Source organism: Canis lupus, chromosome 19 (assembly GCF_048164855.1).
Source record: "Canis lupus baileyi chromosome 19, mCanLup2.hap1, whole genome shotgun sequence".
Taxonomy (NCBI): Eukaryota; Metazoa; Chordata; class Mammalia; order Carnivora; family Canidae; genus Canis; species Canis lupus.
Window position 1 is genome coordinate 52,288,742 of NC_132856.1, and position 19,736 is coordinate 52,308,477.

Here is a 19,736-nt window from a genome sequence, read left to right on the forward strand (position 1 = left end):
AGCACTGGGTGACCCAAATACCATTCTCTCCTCTTGGGGTCTTGGAAGTGGGTTGCAGGAGTTGGATGATGAGCTCATTACACAAATAATTTCACAGTTATGATTACAGCAAGGGTCATGTGGGAAAATACAAGCTGACAACAGGGGGAAGTAAGCTAGTTTAGCAGCTGTGATCCAGGAGGACTTCTCTGAGGAAGCCAGATTGAAGGTGGATTCTATGTTAGCATAAGTCAAGTTTTGCTGCAGTAACAAACAAGTCCGAAGCACTGTAGGTTAACACAAACACAGTTTATTTTTCCCTTGTGTTACTCATCCTTTACCAGCTGACAGGGGCTCAGCTCCACACAGTCACCCAGGGGCTCAGGCTGATGAGGCAACCCACTGTCTTGTGGCTGCATCATGTTGAACTCACAGCCACAGAGAGACAAGAGGGAGACTAGAGAAGTGTGTTTGGGCTTTCCAATGCCTCTTCTCAGAAGTGACTGACATACAGAGATGCCTGGGTGGCTCAGTGGTTGAGCATCTGCCTTCGGCTCAGGTCATGGCTCTGGGGTCCTGGGATTGAGTCCCACGTCGGGCTCCCTGCATGGAGCCTGCTTCTCCCTCTGCCTGTGTCTCTGACTCTCTCTCTCTCTCTCTCTGTCTCTCATGAATAAATAAATACAATCTTAAAAAAAAGACATTTCCAAATACAGAGGGGTTCAAAACATGTTATCGCCTATGCTCATATTCTTAGAAAGTTATTGGAGGATGCACCCCAACAAAACAAGGGGGCAAACTGGGAAGAAAAAAGGAAGACACGAGATAGAGGAAAACAGGTGTCCCAATATGGAAACTGAAGATAATTCCTGGGAGGATGGCAGGACAAACTGCCCATCGGAAAGAACTCAGGAGGAAAACAGAATGTTACCTATAGATTATCTGGATGGTGTGATCATTTGGAAAGCTGAATTGAGATGTACTGCCAGAACTTATAAGAAGGAGAAAAAAAGGGATCCCTGGGGATCCCTGGGTGGCGCAGCGGTTTGGCGCCTGCCTTTGGCCCAGGGCGCGATCCTGGAGACCCGGAATCGAATCCCACGTCGGGCTCCCGGTGCATGGAGCCTGCTTCTCCCTCTGCCTGTGTCTCTGCCTCTCTCTCTCTCTCTCTGTGACTATCATAAATAAATAAAAATTAAAAAAAAAAAGAAGGAGAAAAAAAAAGTGGGCAATTATCTCCAGGTGGAGAAGTCATACATCATAATAATGACACTTTCCAATTGTATCCTTCAAAGGGAAATGAAATTACATTTCCATAAAAGCAATAAAAAGAATGTGAGCCACCAAGACACCCGATGAATGGGGTCTTCTATCCAGTTGATGATTCAGGGGCAACATGTGATGGCTGGGAGGCATCTCACACTCAACTGGCCCAAAGTGAACTCCACCTTTCTGACACTCCACGCCTTCCCACCTCAGACACCTGAAACAACCTACCAAGGCTCAAGGACTTATATTGGCTTGAATAGAGGTGCGTTACAAATTTGGGATGACCGCCAATTTGGGATGATCCTCTGACCCGGCCAATCAGAGCAGTCCAACCCTTAGGCGTGGTCATTGGTTTGGTTGTGTCATGTGATCCTAGCTGGACCAATGAAATGCAGTACTAGGACATCTGTTGAAACCTTGGGGGCAGTTGGATATCTCTTTTCAAGTAGTTGCTGAGGGGAAATAATGGATCTCTAGTACCAGACAGAACCCGTGCCACCCAAAGGGGGCCCTGAGGAGATAAAAGCCAGTAGAGCCAGGAGACAAATTAGAGTCCTGTGACACTGGAGCTTCTTCATCCAGCGATGCCTAAAGTCAACCCAACTCCTAGGCCCCTAGATTTTTAGTTACAGGAGTCACTTGGTTTCTTCTTTTTCCTCAGATGAGTTTGAGGTGTTTTTTTGTTTTTTTTTTTTTTTTTTTTTTTTTAGTTGAACTTAGTTTTGTTTGTTTTGTTTTGTTTGCTTTTTTTTTTTCTGGAACTTCCAACTGAGCAAATTCTGATTGATACAACCCTTACTCAATACTGGACATTGTACTAAAGAGTTGACATGAGGGGCGCCCCAGGTGGCTCAGTGGGTAGAGTGAGCAACTCTTGATCTTAGGGGTGTGAGTTTGAGCTCAATGTTGGGTAGAGAGATTACTTAAAGAAATAAAATCTGGGACACCTGGGTGGCTCAGCAGTTGAGTGTCTGCCTTTGGCTCAGGGCGTGAGCCTCAGTCGGGGGATCAAATCTCACATCGGGCTCCCTGCAAGGAGCTGGCTTCTCCCCCTGCCTGTGCCTCTGCCTCTCTCTGTGTGTCTCTCATGAATAAATAAATAAAATCTTAAAAAAGAAAGAAGAAAGAAAGAAGGAAGGAAGGAAGGAAGGAAGGAAGGAAGGAAGGAAGGAAGGAAGGAAGGAAGGAAGGAAGGAAATAAATCTTAGGGACCCCTAGGTGGCTCAGTGCTTGAGCATCTACCTTTGGCTCAAGCTATGATCCCAGGGTCCTGGGATGGAGTCCCGACTTCCAGCTCCTTGCAGGCAGACTGCTTCTCCCTCTGTCTGTGTCTCTGTCTCTCTGTGTGTGTCTCTCATAAATAAATAAATTTTAAAAATATTTTTAAAAAATCTTTAAAAAAACGAGTTGACATGAATAGTTTCATTGAACCCTAGGAGATAGGGAATCCTCTAATTCCCATTTAACTGATGACCAAATGAGGCTTACAGAGGCTAATCCATCCACCCAAGATCATCAGAGCCAGGGTTCCACCCACTGTCTGCCTGACCCCAAAGCCTGCCTCTCTTTGACCATGAGGAACAGTTGCCAGATTTGGAGATTCAGAGGCAGGAACGGTGGTATAGGGTGAAGTGGGTGGGGGTGAAGGGTAGGGAGAGCCAACACCAATGGCCAGGACTTTTTAAACTTTCTTCAAAGGGCACCGAGGAGTAATGGAGGGTTGTGAGCAGAAGGACGGGAGGAAGCATGGACTGCCGTGTGAAGAGTGGATCAAAAAAAATAGTAACAAAAAGTAATAACTATCCAAACCACGATGAGATGCCACTTCAGCCTCACAAGGATGGCTATCACAAAAAAAGACAAGGGGCACCTGGGTGGCTCAGTTGGTTAAGTGTCTGCCTTCGGCTCAGGTTATGATCTCAGGGTCCTGAGATCAAGTCCCACATCAGGCTCTCTCAGACCAGCTCAAGCGCATTCAGGGTGTTATGTTAGACCAGGCTCTCTGCTCAGCAGAAAGTCCACTTCTCCCTCTCCCTCTGCCCCTCTCTTCCACTCATGCTCTCTCTCTCTCTCTCTGAGATTGCCAGTAAGTATGAAGTCTACCTTTCTGAGTGATGAAGTGTTCTAAAATTGGTTATGGTGATGGTTACACACTCTGCGACTATGCTAAGAACCTTAGAAATAATGGTTATAAAATACTTTGAAATATAAAATACTTTCGCGGGATCCCTGGGTGGCGCAGCGGTTTGGCGCCTGCCTTTGGCCCAGGGCGCGATCCTGGAGACCCGGGATCGAGTCCCACCTCGGGCTCCCGGTGCATGGAGCCTGCTTCTCCCTCTGCCTGTGTCTCTGCCTCTCTCTCTCTCTCTGTGACTATCATAAATAAAACAAAACAAAACAAAACAAAATTAAAAAAAAAATACTTTCGCTGGGTGAATGGTATGGCAAGCGAATTATCTCTCTATAAAGCTGTGAAAACATAATACCTGACATTTATAGAGTGGTTTGCTCTGACAGGCAAGGTGTTAACACTTTGCACCGATGGCTGCATTCATATTCACAAGATCACTGTTTGGAAGACCCCATTTTACAGGGGGGAGACAGATCAGAGAGGTTTGGCAAGCCATATAGTGAGGTGATGGTCAGACTGCAGAGCCTGGCATTCCAGGCCCCACCAGACCCGAGCCTTGCGCGACCCCCAGTCTGCTCCCAGCCCCCTGTTCTTTCCTCCCCCTAAGCTAAGCTTCTGCGCAACTGACCCGATTTCAGTTTCTTTCACACGCTCATGCTTTGCAGCCTTCAGGCCTTTGCATCTGCTGCTCTACTGCCTCTGCCCAGCTCTTTTTTCTTCTTCCCTTCTCTTCTATCTAATCCACCAAATGAATATCTAAGTGTGAGCAGGCGAGAGAGGGAGGGGGTGCTGACTCCCAGTTTCCAATCCTAGGGCTTGGGAAGTGAGAGGTGCAGGGAAGTGGGTACTAGAGGGGCGGCCTGGGGGAAAGATCAGGGCCAGCCTCCTCCATCTCCCTGAGGATTTGGCCCTCACCCATGGGGACAGGTTTCGAAATCCTTGGCCTGATTTTAACCCAAGCTGTAACTGGGGGGCGGGGGGTGAGGTCAGCTTTTCCACTGGGCTGTTTGCCAGGCCTGGGGTGAGCAGGTGAGGAGAGAAGGATGCGGCTCCACCCAAGTCCTGCCCATCGTGTTGGGACCAGTTGATGCCACTGCCAAGCTGCCTTCTCCTCCCTTGCTCCACCAGCCCAAAAGTCTCTTCTTAGAACCTGTAAGAAGAAGTACACAAATACAATAAAATGCTATTCAGCTGCAAAATGGAATGGACTCCCGATGCCTGCAACCACTGGAAGGACCCAGAAAATGTTATGCCAAGTGAAAGAAGTCAGATACAAAAGGCCACGGATTGCACGATTCCATTCATGTGAAGTGTCTGGGTAAGGGAAGTGGGTGCTTCATGGGTGTGGTTTCCTTCTGGGGTGACGAAATGTCTTCTTCTCTTTTTTTTTTTTTTTTGAAATGCCTTTTTTATTTTAAGATTTTATTTATTTCTTCATGAGAGACAGAGAGAGAGGCAAAGACATAGGCAGAGTTGGAGAAGCAGGCTCCCTTCAGGGAGCCTGTTGTGGGATTCGATCCCAAGACCCCAGGATCACGGCCTGAGCCAAAGGCAGATGCTCAACCACTGAGCCACCCAGGTGCCCCTGAAATGTCTCAAACTAGACCAAGGTAGCAGTTGCATACCATGGTGAATGTACTCAAAGTCAATGAGTTGTACCTTTAAAATGGTTAATTTTATGTTACGTGAATATGGCCTCGATTTTAAAAAATAAAAGGAGTATGCTAGGCCTTTACTCATGAAGACTTCTCTGCCAGGAATCCCCTTTCCATTGACCTCAGCTTCCTTCACCTCCTCAAGGAGGGATCCCCTGCTGTCTGGATCCAAAGTGGTTCCCAGTCACTCTCCTATCATACCATGATATTTTATTAGTTAATAGCACACATCACTATGTGGAATTCCTTTTTTTTCCTACATTTTATTTATTTATTCATTTTATTTGTTTATTCATGAGAGACTCACAGAGAGAGGCAGAGACATAGGCAGAGGGAGAAGCAGGCTGCCCACAAGGAGACTAATGCAGGACTCAATTCCAGGACCCTGGGATCATGACCTGAGCCAAAGGCAGGCACTCAACCACTGAGCCACGCAGGTGCCTCAGATGTTTTGCTTTGTTTTGAATTTAATTTTTATTTTTTTAATATTTCATTTATTTATTTATGAGAGACACACACAGAGAGAAGCAGAGACACAGACAGAGGGAGAAGCAGGATTCCTGCAGGGAGCCGGATGCAGGACTCAATCCCAGGACCCCAGGATCACGCCCTGAGCCAAAGGCCGATGCTCAACTGCTGAGCCACCCAGGCGTCCCTGTTTTGTTTTGTTCTGTTTTTAATTAATAGACTTATATTTCAGTGCAGTTTTATTGCACGGAGAATAAGTGGAAAGGACAGAGTCCCCATATATACCCTGCTGCCCCACAATTTCCCCCCCGTGGACATGCCACATCACTGTGGTACATCGGGTACAACCAGGGAACCTGCCATGACTCATCATTACCACCCAGAGTCCACAGTGTCCATTAGGCTTCCCTCTTGGTGTGCTACATTCTATAGGTTTGGACAAAGGTGCATTGACATAAATCTGCCATCACTATCATTAAAATCCTCTGAGCTCATCTTCATCCTTCTCAACTCCTTGACCCCTGCCAACCACTGATCTTTCTACTGTCTTCTTCACACTTTTGGACCTTCCAGAATGTCATAGAATTGCAATTAAAACGGCATGTAGCCTTTTCTTTCTTTCTTTCTTTCTTTCTTTCTTTCTTTCTTTCTTTCTTTCTTTCTGATTTTGTTTATTTATTTATTTATTTGAGAGAGAGAGCAGGGGGAGGAGCAGAGGGAGAGGAAGAGAGAATCTCCAGCAGACTCCGTGCTGAGCACAGAGCCTGACATGGGGCTTGATCCCAGGACCCTGAGATCATGACCTGAGCTGAAACCAAGAGTCAGAAGCTCAACCAACTGAGCCTCCCAGGTGCCCCACAGGTTGCCTTTTCTGACTGCTTCTTTCACTTAGTGATATGCATTTAAGGTCCTTGCATTTAAGGTCTCTGTATGGGGAGGAGTATCAAAAATCTGTGGACAAAAATAAAAATTAAAAAAAAAAAAGAATTTGTGGACAAAGATTAAGGCCCATCAGGATGATTTTTTTAAAGATTTTTTTTTTTCATTGATTCATAAGAGACACACACAGAGAGAGGCAGAGACACCGGCAGAGGGAGAAGCAGGCTCCATGCCGGGAGCCTGATGCGATCCCGGGACTCCAGGATCACGCCCTGGGCCAAAGGCAGGCGCCAAACCGCTGAGCCACCCAGGGATCCCCCTAATCATGTATTTCAAATCAGTATGGGCTTGTGGATATTTATCTCACTGTTTGGGTTATAATCCAATACTATGGTTATTCGTTTTGTTTCTCACACATATTCTTTAAAGATTTTATTTATTTATTCATGAGAGACACACACACAGAGAGGCAGAGACACAGGCAGAGGGAAAAGCAGGCTCCCTGCGGGGACCCCAATGTGGGACTCGTCCCAGGACCCCGGGATCATGACCTGAGCTGAAGGCAGAGGCTCAACCAACTGAGCCACCAAGGTGGCTCAGATTGTTCCAGCTTTGGCCTGGGGGTGTTCTTTCCGGTTGGCTCCTGTGTCCTTTGGGCTGGTTTTGTTTTAGGACTTTCTGACTTTCTGGCCCTGGAAAAGTCTCCAGGCTGTTTTTTTGTTGTTGTTGTTGTTGTTGTTGTTGTTTTTGTTGTTGTTGTTGTTTTAAGATTTTATTTATTAGAGAGAGAGAGAGAAGCAGGCTCCACGCAGGGAGCCTGATGTGGGACTCGATCCTAGGTCTCCAGGATCACGCCCTGGGCTGAAGGCAGCGCTCCAGGCTGGTTTTGTATTTTCTCTCCTTAGCCCTAGGATCGGCTACTTCTTTCCTTTTTTGGAAAAAGGTATTTAGAAACCAAGACCTTGGGGCTGAGTGTACTCATTTTTCTAGTGTGCCAATATTCTGAATCTTCAGCAGACAGCACTAGGAAATATATGTGTGTTTACTAGGCCATGTATACACACATTTATATTTTTTTTCTTAGCTATCTATTAAACATGCCATCTTGCTAACCACAATCCAGCATCTCATTGCTTTTATTTTTTATTTTTTTATTTTTTTATTTTTGAGGGGATCCCTGGGTAGCTCAGCGTAAACGCGCTGCCTTCGGCCCAGGGCATGATCCTGGAATCCCAGGATCGAGTCCCGCATAGGGTTCCCCGCAAGGAGCCTGCTTCTCTGTCTGCCTGTGTCTCTGCCTCTCTCTCTGTCTGTGTCTCTCATGAATAAATAAATAAAATCTTTTTAAAAAAAGATTTTATTTTATTTTTGAGTAATGTCTACGCCCAAAGAGGGGGAGGTCAAACCAATAACCCTGGGATGAAGAGGGGTATGCTCCACTGCTCCACGGACTGAGCCAGCCAGGCGCCCCCACATCACTTTTTTGTAACTTCCTTCTGCAACAGCATGAAACCTGGCTGTCAGAAGAATCTACCATATGTACTTATTTGTTCAACACTAGCATATAAATAGTTCCAGAGCTGTTAACCTGTACGCCTGTGAGCAACACATTTACCAGCTAAAGTGCAGCGTTTCTGGCCAGTTCAGACAGTTGTTTGAATGGGAAGCCTCTGAGCTAAGCAAACATGCCTGTGGATGTGGGCCACAGGTGCTCGGGCTTCCAGTTTGAGGTCTCTCAAACCATGACTGCTCTGGTCTCTGGCCAGTGGGAAAGTTGGTTTGCACCTCTCTGCACCACATTCATGCCTCGGATCGGACCAAAGGGGCTGAGAGGGAAGAATGGAAACCCCCGCTGTGGTCCTCCAAATCTTCAGGTGGGTGGGGGTCTGAGGAGACCATGTTAGGCCTGCTGTCCTCTCATGGGCACTGACTCTGCTCTGAGAGTGGGTGCAGAGTGGGCAGGGCGGCCCCTGTGTGAGGGCCCAGGTAGCAGAACCTGCTTGGTGGGTGTGCCCGCCCAGGCATGCATCAGGTGGGCGGGCTGTGGCAGGACAGCGCAGGCCAGGGATGCCCTTCCCCTGGGAAGAGACCGGGCTTGACTTTGCGAGGGGGTGTTTGGGGGGTGGTGCTTGAGGCCCGTAGAGCCTGAGCTGAGTCCTGCCCTTTTTTTTTCTTTTTTAAGATTTATTTAACCATGACAGACAGAGAGAGAGAGAGAGGCAGAGATACAGGCAGAGGGAGAAGCAGGCTCCATGCAGGGAGCCCGACGTGGGACTCCATCCCGGGGCTCCAGGATCACACCCCAGGCTGAAGGCGGCGCCAAACCGCTGGGCCATCGGGGCTGCCCGCTGAGTCCTATCCTAAATCCTCCTCAAGCATACAGTGGTGACCAACAGTACCCAACATTTAGAACTGCTTTGCTGCATCCCAAAGATTTTGACCTGTAGTGTTTTCATTTGTCTCTGGGTATTTTTTTCATTTCTCTTTCGATTTACTCATTGGCCCCTCTCCTCTCACTGTATGTCCTGGCTCTCGTCTTTGTTTTTGTCTTTGTTTTTGGTCCTGGCTCTGTTCTAATCATACCTTTCATCCTCAACAATATCCCTCAGAGTGGACACTGTTATTAAGTCCATTTTACAGATGAGGCCACTGAGTCTCAGAGAGGGCATCATTTGCCATGGTCCTAGACAAAGTAGGTGAGCCTGGCAACAGACTCTGAACCCTTTATATTTATTTATATGACATCTGGGCAGAGGGACAGACGTCTCTGCCTTCCTGGATCTGAGGGTCTAGGGCACAGACACACAATAGGCCACATAAGTGAATAAATAATCAAGGTAATTTCAGATGATGTCAAATGTCTTGTGAGATTGGGGAGGAGGGAGACAGATCAAGGAAGGCCTCTCTGAGGAGGTGACCAACTGGGAAGGGTTGGAGGAAGAGTGTTCCAGGTAGACCCATCCCCAAGGGCAAAGGTCCTCAATTGTGTGAGGAATTGGGAGGAGGCCAGTGGAGCTGGAGGGCAGTAAACAGCTGGAGGCAAGGAAATAGTGAAGTAAGTGATAAGGAGACACCCAGGGCCATGTGGACCAGGGTGAAGACTTTGGTGGTTCTTCTGAGTCACCTAGGGAGCCATGGGAGAATTTAGAGCAGGAGGGGAACCTCATCCGAGTATTAAGGACTGTGGCCACAGGTGTGGAATGGTGGATAGGGGTGGAAGCACAGAGATGCCCAGGCTCCTGACATCTGCCAGAGAAGTCAGGGTCTCAGTCTAGAGAAAAGAGGCACTGGAAGGGTGGGGGTGTTTGGAGGGCCCTGGATGGGTGGCAGGAAGAGCCTCCCTCTGCAGCATAGAGCCCCAGGGAGGTGAGACTGCAGCCTGGGAGGTGTGAAGAGGCCACCTTCCCACGTGGGGCGTGGCTTCCCCTTCCCAGAAGGGGGTCATTTATCCAGCACCTGGGTGGCCCCACCACGTCTGAGGAATCTCCAGGGCTCCTCTCTGTCAGTTTGGAAGACAAGGCTGTGGAGCACCACCACCCAAGCGTTCCCCAGCCCCCACGCCACCCCCACTGGCGGCACTGCCTTGCATGTGTCCTTGGTCCCAGCAGGCGGGAACCGTTCTGTCTCCCCCAGGAACAGCAGGGCGAGAAGCCTCGGGGACTCCTCAAGGGGGTACACGGGGATGTGACCAGGCCTGGGTGCCCCTTGTGATCCCTCGCCTGGGGGCACTCTCCCAAGCCTCCCCTCAGTCCCCTGGGACACCATCACCCCACTGGGGCTAGTCAAAGAGCACCAATCCTGGGGAAAGTAGTGGCCACCAGGCCTAGTCCCCCTTCCTGGCTGTAGCCTCTGGTCTGAGGGTGGGAGAGCTGGGCCTGGCCAGGAAACTCCTGGGAACTGGGAGTGGGGGTGTGGGGCCAGCTCAGACTGGCCCATTGGAGGAGCAGAGGCCTGGGAGAGGCGTGGGAGAGCCACATAGACAAAGACACAGCCAACGACTGAGAGAGATGCAAGAGAGACGGGGAGAAAGAGAGCCAGACCCTGAGAGACCCGATGAAAGAGACACACACTCATTCATTCATTTACTCAGTCAGCGGTAACTTACGGGGCCTGGGCTGTGTCCCCGCTGCGCCACCAACAAGCGTGAACCCCTGCCTCCCGAGGGGCTGACCGTCTGGTGGGGACACCCCCCAGAAACATGTTAAATGAGCAAATCACGTCGTTGGGAGCAATAAGAGTAGGAGAGCAAGGGCGGGGGGGGGGGGGGGGGCGGGGCGGGGCGGGGCCAGGAAGGCTTTCGAACCAGATCCTCCTCATCTGGGGAGAAGGAGGCTCCCACCAGAACCCTGCCTTCACCTGCGCCTCCCCAGCTCCCTCCAAGCCAGGTGTGTGTGGGGGGCGAGAGGGGGGTAGGATGTGGGGCGGGAGGATGGAAAGTGGCCTGCGCCCCGAGGAGCCACCAGGACCTAACTGCTGGAGGGTGGGCACCCAGGCTGCCGCCGCCCTTCCTGAAGACTTCTAACCTGCGCTGCTGGGGTCTCTCGCCGACGGGGCGTTCTTGGGGTGCAGCCCAGAGGCTCAGCTGGACGGCAGGCGGGGAAATGGGCAGGGACCGGCGTCCGGGGACAGACGGGACCGCTCTGCTGGGGGAGGGGGGACGGGACGGGAAGAGGCTCAGGCTACGGCCGCCCGGGCTGACAACCTCCTCTTCCCGCGCCTCCCAGTCCTCCCACCGCGACGGAGCGTCCCGGGGCGAGCGGTTCAGGCCCGGAGGGGGGAGCCTAGGGCTCGCCGGTGCCAGTCGCCGCCGGGGCGCGCTCCGGTGCCGCGGCGGGTGGCACAGGCTGGCAGCCATGGGCTGGGTGCCCGGGCCCCAAAGGGAGGGGGCGACGGCTGGCGACCGCCAGAGGTCCGCGTTGCGGGCCCGCCCCCTCGCCTGCCAGCTCCAGCCCCGCCCCCCGAGCCCTGGTGGCATACTCCGCTCCCCGCTGCGCGACTGCCGGGGACGCACGACCAGGGCGCAGGGGTGAGTGCACCGCACCGGGTCTCCAGGTGCGCGGGGCTCAGCCGTGCCGGCAGTGGGTGGCCCTGATCGCCTCCCCGGTCCCCTTGTTTGGGTCCCCCCCACTTGGCCTCGGTGGGGGGTGCGGGGGGCGGGGAAGCCGGAGACTCCCGGGCTGGACGCGGGGCCGGGATGGGGTAGGGGCTCCAGGAATTCCCTGGCCTCGCCCTCTCCTGGCTGCGCCACCGTTGAGTTTCGCTACTTCGGTCCTGCTGCCAGGGAATCCCAGGCCAGGCGGGAGATGCAGAGGCTGTGAGCCTCTGCTCGGTGTCCCCATCAGAGCGAGTGTCACCAGTGTCTGCGTGGATTTGATGCCTCCCTCCCCCTGCGTGGCTGAGGCCGTGACTCCCTGGGTCTGTATTTGTGCAAGGTTCCCTGAGCGGAGCCGAGGCGTCTGGGATGCATTTGCTTCTGCCGCGTCCAAATAAGCCCGTGGCCCTTGCTCGGCCTCGGTTTTCTCATCTCTTAAGTGGGACTCTCAGGACCTTTTCTGACTCGCATAACCATTTCTGAGTAGCCGCACCTATGCAAGAAGAGGAACACCTTTGTGTCCACTTTTTATGTAAGGGACTTCTTTCGAGTCACAACTGGTGTCTGTAAATTGGGATTAAGAGGAGAGCTGTGGAGGGGATGAAAGGGTGAAGTCTCAGGCGGGAAGTATTATTATACCCTAATGACACGTGTGCCTCTCTGCAAACGTCCCTTGGTGCAATTTGGGTCCTGTCTGCTGCCCTCAGGCTCTGCCTCTGTAAAATGGGAGAACAGACTTAGCTATCTCACAGGTTTTTTTGTTTTGTTTTTTCTTCTTTTGTGGTGGATGAAGGGGTTTGGACAGGAAAAAGCTCTGTGTGCAGCGAGGCATGTAGAATGTGGGGTTCTGGGCTCCAGGCTGGGTGTGGGTGGAGGTTGTGAAATTGTGGCCTGTAGGACTGGGCAAGACCCTTTCTGATTGTGACTTAAGTTAGGTCCCTGTATGTCTCAATGTTGCTCTGTTCATGTGTGACTATTTTCTTGTTTCCCTGATGGGGTGTGACTGTGTATTTTTGCCCTAGTTTGTGACTGTGTGTTCATGTCTTTGTCAGTGTGTCTCTGTCTATTTCTGATTGAATCCAGCCCCGGATATCCCTGATTATGTGTGAATTATTAGTGTCCCTCTCCCATAGGACTCTGTGTCACCACGTCCCCTCGTGATATTATTTGCGTGTCTTTGTGTCGGCCTGTCTCCCCGGCCACCTCGTTTTCATTCCGAGCTCCCTTTGGGCCCCGGGGGGAGTGTGGAGTGGGGGGGTTAGGGCCCCTTTCCCCGAGGCCCCGCCCCACCGTGCCCGCGCCCCCAGGCCTGACACCGCACCCTACCCCTCCCGCAGCCTTGGGGCAGGAGGCGCATGGAGTCGGGGCTGCTGCGGCCGGCGCCGGTGAGCGAGGTCATCGTCTTGCACTACAACTACACCGGCAAGCTGCGCGGCGCGCGCTACCAGCCCGGCGCGGGGCTGCGTGCGGACGCCGTCGTGTCCCTGGCCGTGTGCGCCCTCATCGTGCTCGAGAACCTGGCTGTGCTGTTCGTGCTTGCGCGCCACCCGCGCTTCCACGCGCCCATGTTCCTGCTCCTGGGCAGCCTTACGCTGTCCGACCTGCTGGCGGGCGCGGCCTACGCGGCCAACATCCTGCTGTCGGGGCCTCTCACGCTGCGCCTGTCGCCCGCGCTCTGGTTCGCCCGCGAAGGTGGCGTCTTCGTGGCGCTCGCCGCGTCCGTGCTGAGCCTCCTGGCCATCGCGCTGGAGCGCCGCCTCACCATGGCCCGCCGCGGACCCGCGCCCGCCTCCCGTCGGGGACGCACGCTGGCACTGGCGGGGGCCGCCTGGGGCGTGTCGCTGTTCCTCGGACTCCTGCCAGCGCTCGGCTGGAATTGTCTGGGCCGCCTGGACTCCTGCTCCACGGTCCTGCCGCTCTACGCCAAGGCCTACGTGCTCTTCTGCGTGCTCGCCTTCCTCGGCATCCTGGCCACCATCTGTGCGCTCTACGGGCGCATCTACTGCCAGGTGCGCGCCAACGCGCGGCGCCTGCGGGAGCGCCCCGGGGCCTCCGGGGGCGCCTCCACCCGGGCCCGCCGCCCGCCGCGCTCGCTGGCGCTGTTGCGCACGCTCAGCTTGGTGCTGCTGGCCTTTCTCATGTGTTGGGGCCCCCTCTTCCTGCTGCTCTTGTTCGACGTGGCGTGCCCGGCGCGCGCCTGCCCCGTGCTCTTGCAGGCCGACCCCTTCCTGGGCCTGGCCATGGCCAACTCGCTTCTGAACCCCATCATTTACACGTTCACCAACCGCGACCTGCGCCACGCTCTCGTGCGCCTCCTCTGTTGCGGCCGCCGCCCCTGCACCAGAGAGCAGGACGCCTCCCAGGGGTCCGGGAGCCCCGCGGGGGCTTCGGAAGGCCTCAACCGCTGGCTGCCCCCTGGCTTGGACGGCAGCTGCCGCCACTTGGGGCGCTTGTCCCCCCAGCCGGACGGGCTGGACACCAGCGGCTCCACCGGCGGCCCTGGTGCGCCCACAGCCTCCTGGACCCTGGTACACGCACCGGCTGCAGACTGACGCCCTTTGGCCTGCCATCGCCCTCCCTAAGTGCTGTTTTTGCAGACTTTCTCTTTTTAAATAAAGGAATTTGTAGGAAAAGCTGCTGAAGATGGTGGCGGCAGAAGATGGGAAACCTCACAGCAGTGAATAAGACAACGCAGCCCTTGTGGAATCGACATTTTGATGGGGGACACAGGCAACAGCAGAGTGAAGAAATCACGGAGATAATTCTGGCTACAATACAGTGATGCGATGGTGGTCAGGGGCGGCTTCTCTGCCAAAGAGGTGATATACGATGTAAGCTGAGACATCATTGCCCTGGGAACACTTGAAAGAAGAGTTTTTCAGGGTGAGGGAACAGCAGAGCAAAGGTCCTGAGGTTGAAACATGCCTGTGTGTTCTCTGAAAACAGAGAAAAGCAGCCCTTCTGGCTGGAGCAGTAATAGAGGAGAGTGGTGGGAGGAAACAGAGGCAGGAAATAGATGATGCAGAAGGGACAGAGCCTTGTGGGGCTCATGGAGGACTTTGCTTCTACTCTTGGTGAAGTGGGAGGCAGAGGATGGACTTGATTTGCTTGAAATGTTCACAGATCTCTGGAAGGATGAAGGTAGAAGCTAGAACAAGGTGAAAGTGCCTGCACTGGCCCAGGGGAGCAATGATGGGGACTCAGACTATGTGGATTCTGAATAGATTTTGGAGACAGCAGACAGAATTACTGAGGAATTGAGTGGAGATGGGACAAAAAGAAAGGAATCAAGGACAGCTCCCCAGCTGAGAGGAGACAAGGCCAAAGATGGGGCCCCCTAAACTGAAATTTGACCGTGGGAGAGACTTAGCCGATTCCTCTCTGAAACAAGATTTGAAAAAAAAAAAAAAAAAAAAAAAAGATTTGAGTGTGACGTCAGATCTTTCAAAAAAATTAAAATAATAAAATAATAAGAATAACTATAGCTAATCGTGTCTGGCTGGTCATCCCACGGTGCTCGGTCTAGGACACACCTTTTTTTTTTTTTTAAGATTTTATTTATTTATTCATAGAGACACACAGAGGGAGAGGCAGAGACACAGCAGAGGGAGAAGCAGGCTCCATGCCGGGAGCCCGATGTGGGACTCGATCCTGAGTTTCCAGGATCACACCTCAGGCTGCAGGCGGCGCTAAACCGCTGCACCACGGGGGCTGCCCTAGGACACACCTTTTTTCTTACCCTGACTGCAACTTTGCAAGGTAGGTTTCCTCACCCCGATTTGACAGATGAGGAAACTGCAAGCAGTGAGTACCTGGCCGGTGTCTGAGCCAGGACAGTAGCCCAGACTGTCAGGCTCCCAGGCCCTAAGAAGGCGCAGGTCTAGCGTGTGGCTCCTCCGGAGGGGTGTGGCACGGCCTGACACTCCCTCCCTCCGCGGTCTGCATTCTTCTCCGGGGGGCGATACCAGGACCCCGTCTGTGTCCATGAAAGGCTCCAGGGACGCTGGCTGTGGGGACCCGCTGTCCCTAGACGCATTCCGGACCCCAGGGCCGCACCGCCCTGCTTGGGGAGGCAGAGGGCTTGGGGCTCAGACTACCGCGCGCCCCTTGCTGGGAGACCCGTGCAACTGCAGGCAGTGCTAGGACAGCAGTGTGTTTTGGGGACCACGGACCCAGTCTGGGGGCCTGAGCGTCTGCCCGCCAAGCTCAGGTAGTCCCTGCAGGCCACAGGCACGGGAAACCAACCTATTTTCTGGAATACAAACACACTGAAACCCGGGAACTCCCAGGACGGGACAGAGTTTCCCCTGGGCCTGGCGCCCCTAACCCCAGGCTCTTTTATTTTCCAGGGAACCTGAAGCTCACTCCTTTGTTTGCTTGTTTGATAGTATGACGGTAGGGGATTTATTCCCTTGTTCACATTTTACAAATTTCGAAAAGCACCAGTTCCCCCTTTTGGATGTGATCACTGTTGGGATTCCTTGGAAACTTCCAGAGCTGTTCTGTGGATAAATGAACTGGCACATAAATACTTCTCTCATTTTATACAACTTCAGCACTGCTTTGCGTCTTGCTTTTCACTTAATAGTGTATCTTGGGAATTGTACACCCACAGATTTTTTACTTATTGTCTTAAGTTGGCTCAGGCTGCCATTAAAAAACACCATTACCTGTGCAGTATGTTTGTTTGTCTGTTTTAAGATTTGGTTTTTATTTAGTCATGAGAGACACACAGAGAGAGGCAAGACATAAGCAGAGGGAGTAGCAGGCTCCTCGCAGGGAGCCCTATGCGGGACCCAATTGCCAGACCCTGGGATCATGACCTGATGTTCAACCATTGAGCCACCCAGGCGACCCTACCTGTGCAGGATAAGCAGAAATTTATTTCTCACAGTACTAGAGGCTGGATTCCTTTTTTTTTTTTTTTTTTTTTTTTTAAGAGGCTGGATTCCAACCAAGATGAGGGAGCCAGCATTATCTGGTGCTGGTGAAGACTTCAGATGGCTACCTTCTTGCTGTGTCTTCAGGGTAGAGAAACCAAAAAGTTCTCTCGTGTCTCTTCTTGTAAGGGCCCTAATCCAGTCATGGTGCCTCGCCTTTAATGGCCTCATCCTCCCAAAGCCCCATCTCCAAATACCATCGTATTGGGAGTTAGGGATTGAACATATGATACCACTTGTCAGGAAGGTGGTGACACAATTCAATCCATAGCACTTAAATTTTTTTTTTTTTTCAAATCAAGACAAACATTCACACTGAAAATGTTATAATCCCTTTCACTGGCTGCATAATATTCACAGCTGGATGTGCCACAAAGTATTACACCAGGATCCTATGGAGGGTCACATGGGTTGAGTCCAATCCTTTTTTTTTTTTTTTTTTTAAGTTTTTAATTATTTATTCATGAGAGACAGAGAGAGAGGCAGAGACATAGACAGAGGGAGTAGCAGGCTCCTCGCAGGGAGCCCTATGCGGGACCCAATCCCCAGACCCTGGGATCATGACCTGAGCAGAAGTCATGCTCAACGGTTGAGCCAGCCAGGCGCGGGGGGTCCAATCCTTTGCCTTTATTCACAGTACTGCAATAACATCCGTGTACATACATCCTCCTGCACGTGTGCAAGTATACCTGGGATAAATCTATATAAGTGGCATCACCGGATCACAGGGCCTATAGGCTTGATTTTGAGATGAGAGATTACCTTCCGACACCGTCTAGGAAAGTGCTGACTTTCTGCCTCGCCTGGGCCACTGTGCATATGCTGGCTGGGCTATGGCGCCCCTTCTGGAGAAGTCCGGAACTGCAGCTCACGCAACAACACCTCCCCGCGCCCCCACCATCCTCTGGCTTGGATTTAATCCTAGACTGAGCAGGGATGTTGAATCTTTAAAATTCACTCCTAAGGCTGGTAAAATCTTTTCTTAGACCAACATCTTTTTAGCCTGGCATTTCCTTCGATTATTCACCTAGTTTTCATTTAGATGGACTCTTTTTTTTTTCTTTTTAAAAAGATTTAATATAGAATATCTTTAGGAAACAAACTTCCCAAGTGCAGTTGAAATTTGGGTCAGCTTATCATCTAGCTTTTTAGGAATGAATGTATATCACATATGGCATTCCAATGAGGTACTTGTTTTTTTTTTTAATTTTTGGATTCTTTTAAGATTTATTTATTCATGAGAGAAGCACAGAGAGGTAGAGACATAGGCAGAGGGAGAAGCAGGCCCCCTGCGGGGAGCCGGATGTGGGACTCGATCCCAGGACTGGGGATCAGGACCCGAGCCAAAGGCAGATGCTCAACCACTGAGCCACCCAGGTACCCAAATTTTTGAATTCTTATGAAGTCATTTCATCAGAAAACTGAAAGCATCGTATCCTTGATTATGTCTCTTCAAAGATACAGTCTTTCTAAAAAAAAATTTTAGGGGCAACTGGGTGGCTCAGTTAGTTAAGCTTCAAACTCTTGATTTCAGCTCAGGTCATGATCTCAGGGTCATGAGATCGAGCCCTGCATTAGCCTCCTCACTGAGCATGGAGCCTGCTTAAGATTCTCTCTCTCTCCCTCTGACCCCCTCCCCTTCTTCTGCTCAGTCTCTCTAAAAAAAATTTAATTCTATTTTGGGGGATGCCTGTGTGGCTCAGCAGCTTAGTGCCTGCCTTCAGCCCAGGGCGTTACCCTGGAGTCCCTGGATTTAGTCCTGCGTTGGGCTCCCTGAATGGGGCCTGCTTCTCCCTCTGCCTGTGTCTCTGCCTCTCTCTGTGTCTTTGTGTCTCTCATGAATAAATAAATAAATAAATAAATAAATAAATAAATAAATAAATAAAATCTTTTTAAAAATTCTATTTTGATTCCAGTGTAGTTAAGATAGAATGTCATATTAGTTTCAGGTGTCCAATATAGTGATTAAATAATTTTGTACATTATTCAGTGTTCATTGTGATAAATGTACTCTTAATCTCCTTCACCTATTCTACCCATCCCCCATCCCCCTCCTCTTTGGTAACCACTACTTTGTTCTCTATAGTTAAGAGTCTATTTTGGGTTATCTCTCGCTATCTCTCCTCCTCCTCCTCTCTCTCTCTCTCTCTCTTTTAGAGGAGGGAGAGTAGAGGGAGAGAATCTTAAGCAGGATCTTCATCGGGACACCTGGGTGGGCCTCAGCGGTTGAGCATCTGCCTTTGGCCCAGGGTGTGATCCCGGAATCCTGGGACCGAGTCCCGCATCGGGCTCCCTGCATGAAGCCTGCTTCTCCCTCTGCCTGCATCTCTGCCTCTCTCTCTGTGAGTCTCTCATGAATAAATAAGTAAATAATCTTTTTAAAAAAGCACCATCTTCATCCAGCATGGAGCCCATTGTGGGGCTCATCTCACAATTCTAAGATCATGACCTGAACCGAAATCAAAGTCAAAGCTTAACCAACTGAACCACCTAGGTGGGCACCCCATCCTTTGTTTCTTAAATTCCACATATGAGTGAAATCATATGGTATTCATCTTTCTCTGACTGGCTTATTTTGCTTAGCATTATACTCTCTAGCTCCATTCATGTTTTTGCAAATGGCAAGATTTCATTCTTTTTTATGAATAATATAAATATATACATCTTCTTTATTTGTTCATCTATGGATAGACACTTAGGCTGCTTCCATAGTTTGGCTTAGATGGGCTCTTGTTAAAATAAATACATTTAAAAATTAACTTTATATCATAATCAGCATGAATGGCAAATCAGTATCCCTTGCAGTGAAAAATAACAATTAGGGCAGCCCTGGTGGCTCAGCGGTTTAGCGCCGCCTTCAGCCCAGGGTGTGATCCTGGAGACCCAGGATCCAGTCCCACATCAGGCTTCCTGCATGGAGCCTGCTTCTCCCTCCTCCTGTGTCTCTGCCTCTCTCTCTCTCTCTCTCTCTCTGTCTCTCATGAATAAATAAAATCTTAAAAGAAAAATAACAATTGTTCATATCCACTGGGCACTAGCATTCCCATTTCACCCTTATGATCACCTTGCAGGTAGGTTTTACAGGGAGGAAATTGAAGCGTGAACAGGTTGAGGTAGGGACCTATCCCTTCGGAGCTGGACAGTGGCGGAGCCGGGCTTCAAACCCCTGCAGGCGAACTTCACACACCTCTAGACCGGAAGTAACTAAAAAATAAAGATAAGGAGGGGCGCCTGGGTGGCTCAGTTGGTTAAGCCTCTGCCTTCAGCCGGTCAGAATCCTGGAGTCCTGGGATCCAGCCCCGCATAGGGCTGCCCGCTCAGCG

General features: G+C 51.2%; 1 protein-coding gene across 3 annotated transcripts; it reads left to right on the forward strand.

The window, feature by feature from the left end:
* The first annotated feature begins 10,663 nt into the window (after positions 1-10,663).
* S1PR5 (sphingosine-1-phosphate receptor 5) lies at positions 10,664-16,153 on the forward strand. Of its 3 annotated transcripts, XR_012012317.1 has the most exons (3): positions 10,664-10,766; positions 12,811-15,232; positions 15,823-16,153. XR_012012317.1 is itself a non-coding variant. In XM_072787304.1 (2 exons), exon 2 carries the CDS (start codon positions 12,829-12,831, stop codon positions 14,023-14,025), a length of 1,197 nt encoding a protein of 398 aa, XP_072643405.1. In that variant the 5' UTR covers positions 11,328-11,407; positions 12,811-12,828; the 3' UTR covers positions 14,026-16,153. The 3 variants fall into 3 exon arrangements, 2 of the variants coding, with proteins under 2 accessions (XP_072643405.1, XP_072643407.1); XM_072787304.1 differs by lacking the exon at positions 10,664-10,766 and adding an exon at positions 11,328-11,407 and having other exon boundaries at positions 12,811-16,153; XM_072787306.1 differs by lacking the exon at positions 10,664-10,766 and adding an exon at positions 11,364-11,433 and having other exon boundaries at positions 12,811-16,153.
* The last annotated feature ends 3,583 nt before the right edge of the window (positions 16,154-19,736 follow it).

What these genes read in the sequence shown, in the direction of transcription:
- S1PR5 (XM_072787304.1), top strand. Translation starts at nt 12,829, where the DNA reads ATGGAGTCGGGGCTGCTGCGGCCGGCGCCGGTGAGCGAGGTCATCGTC.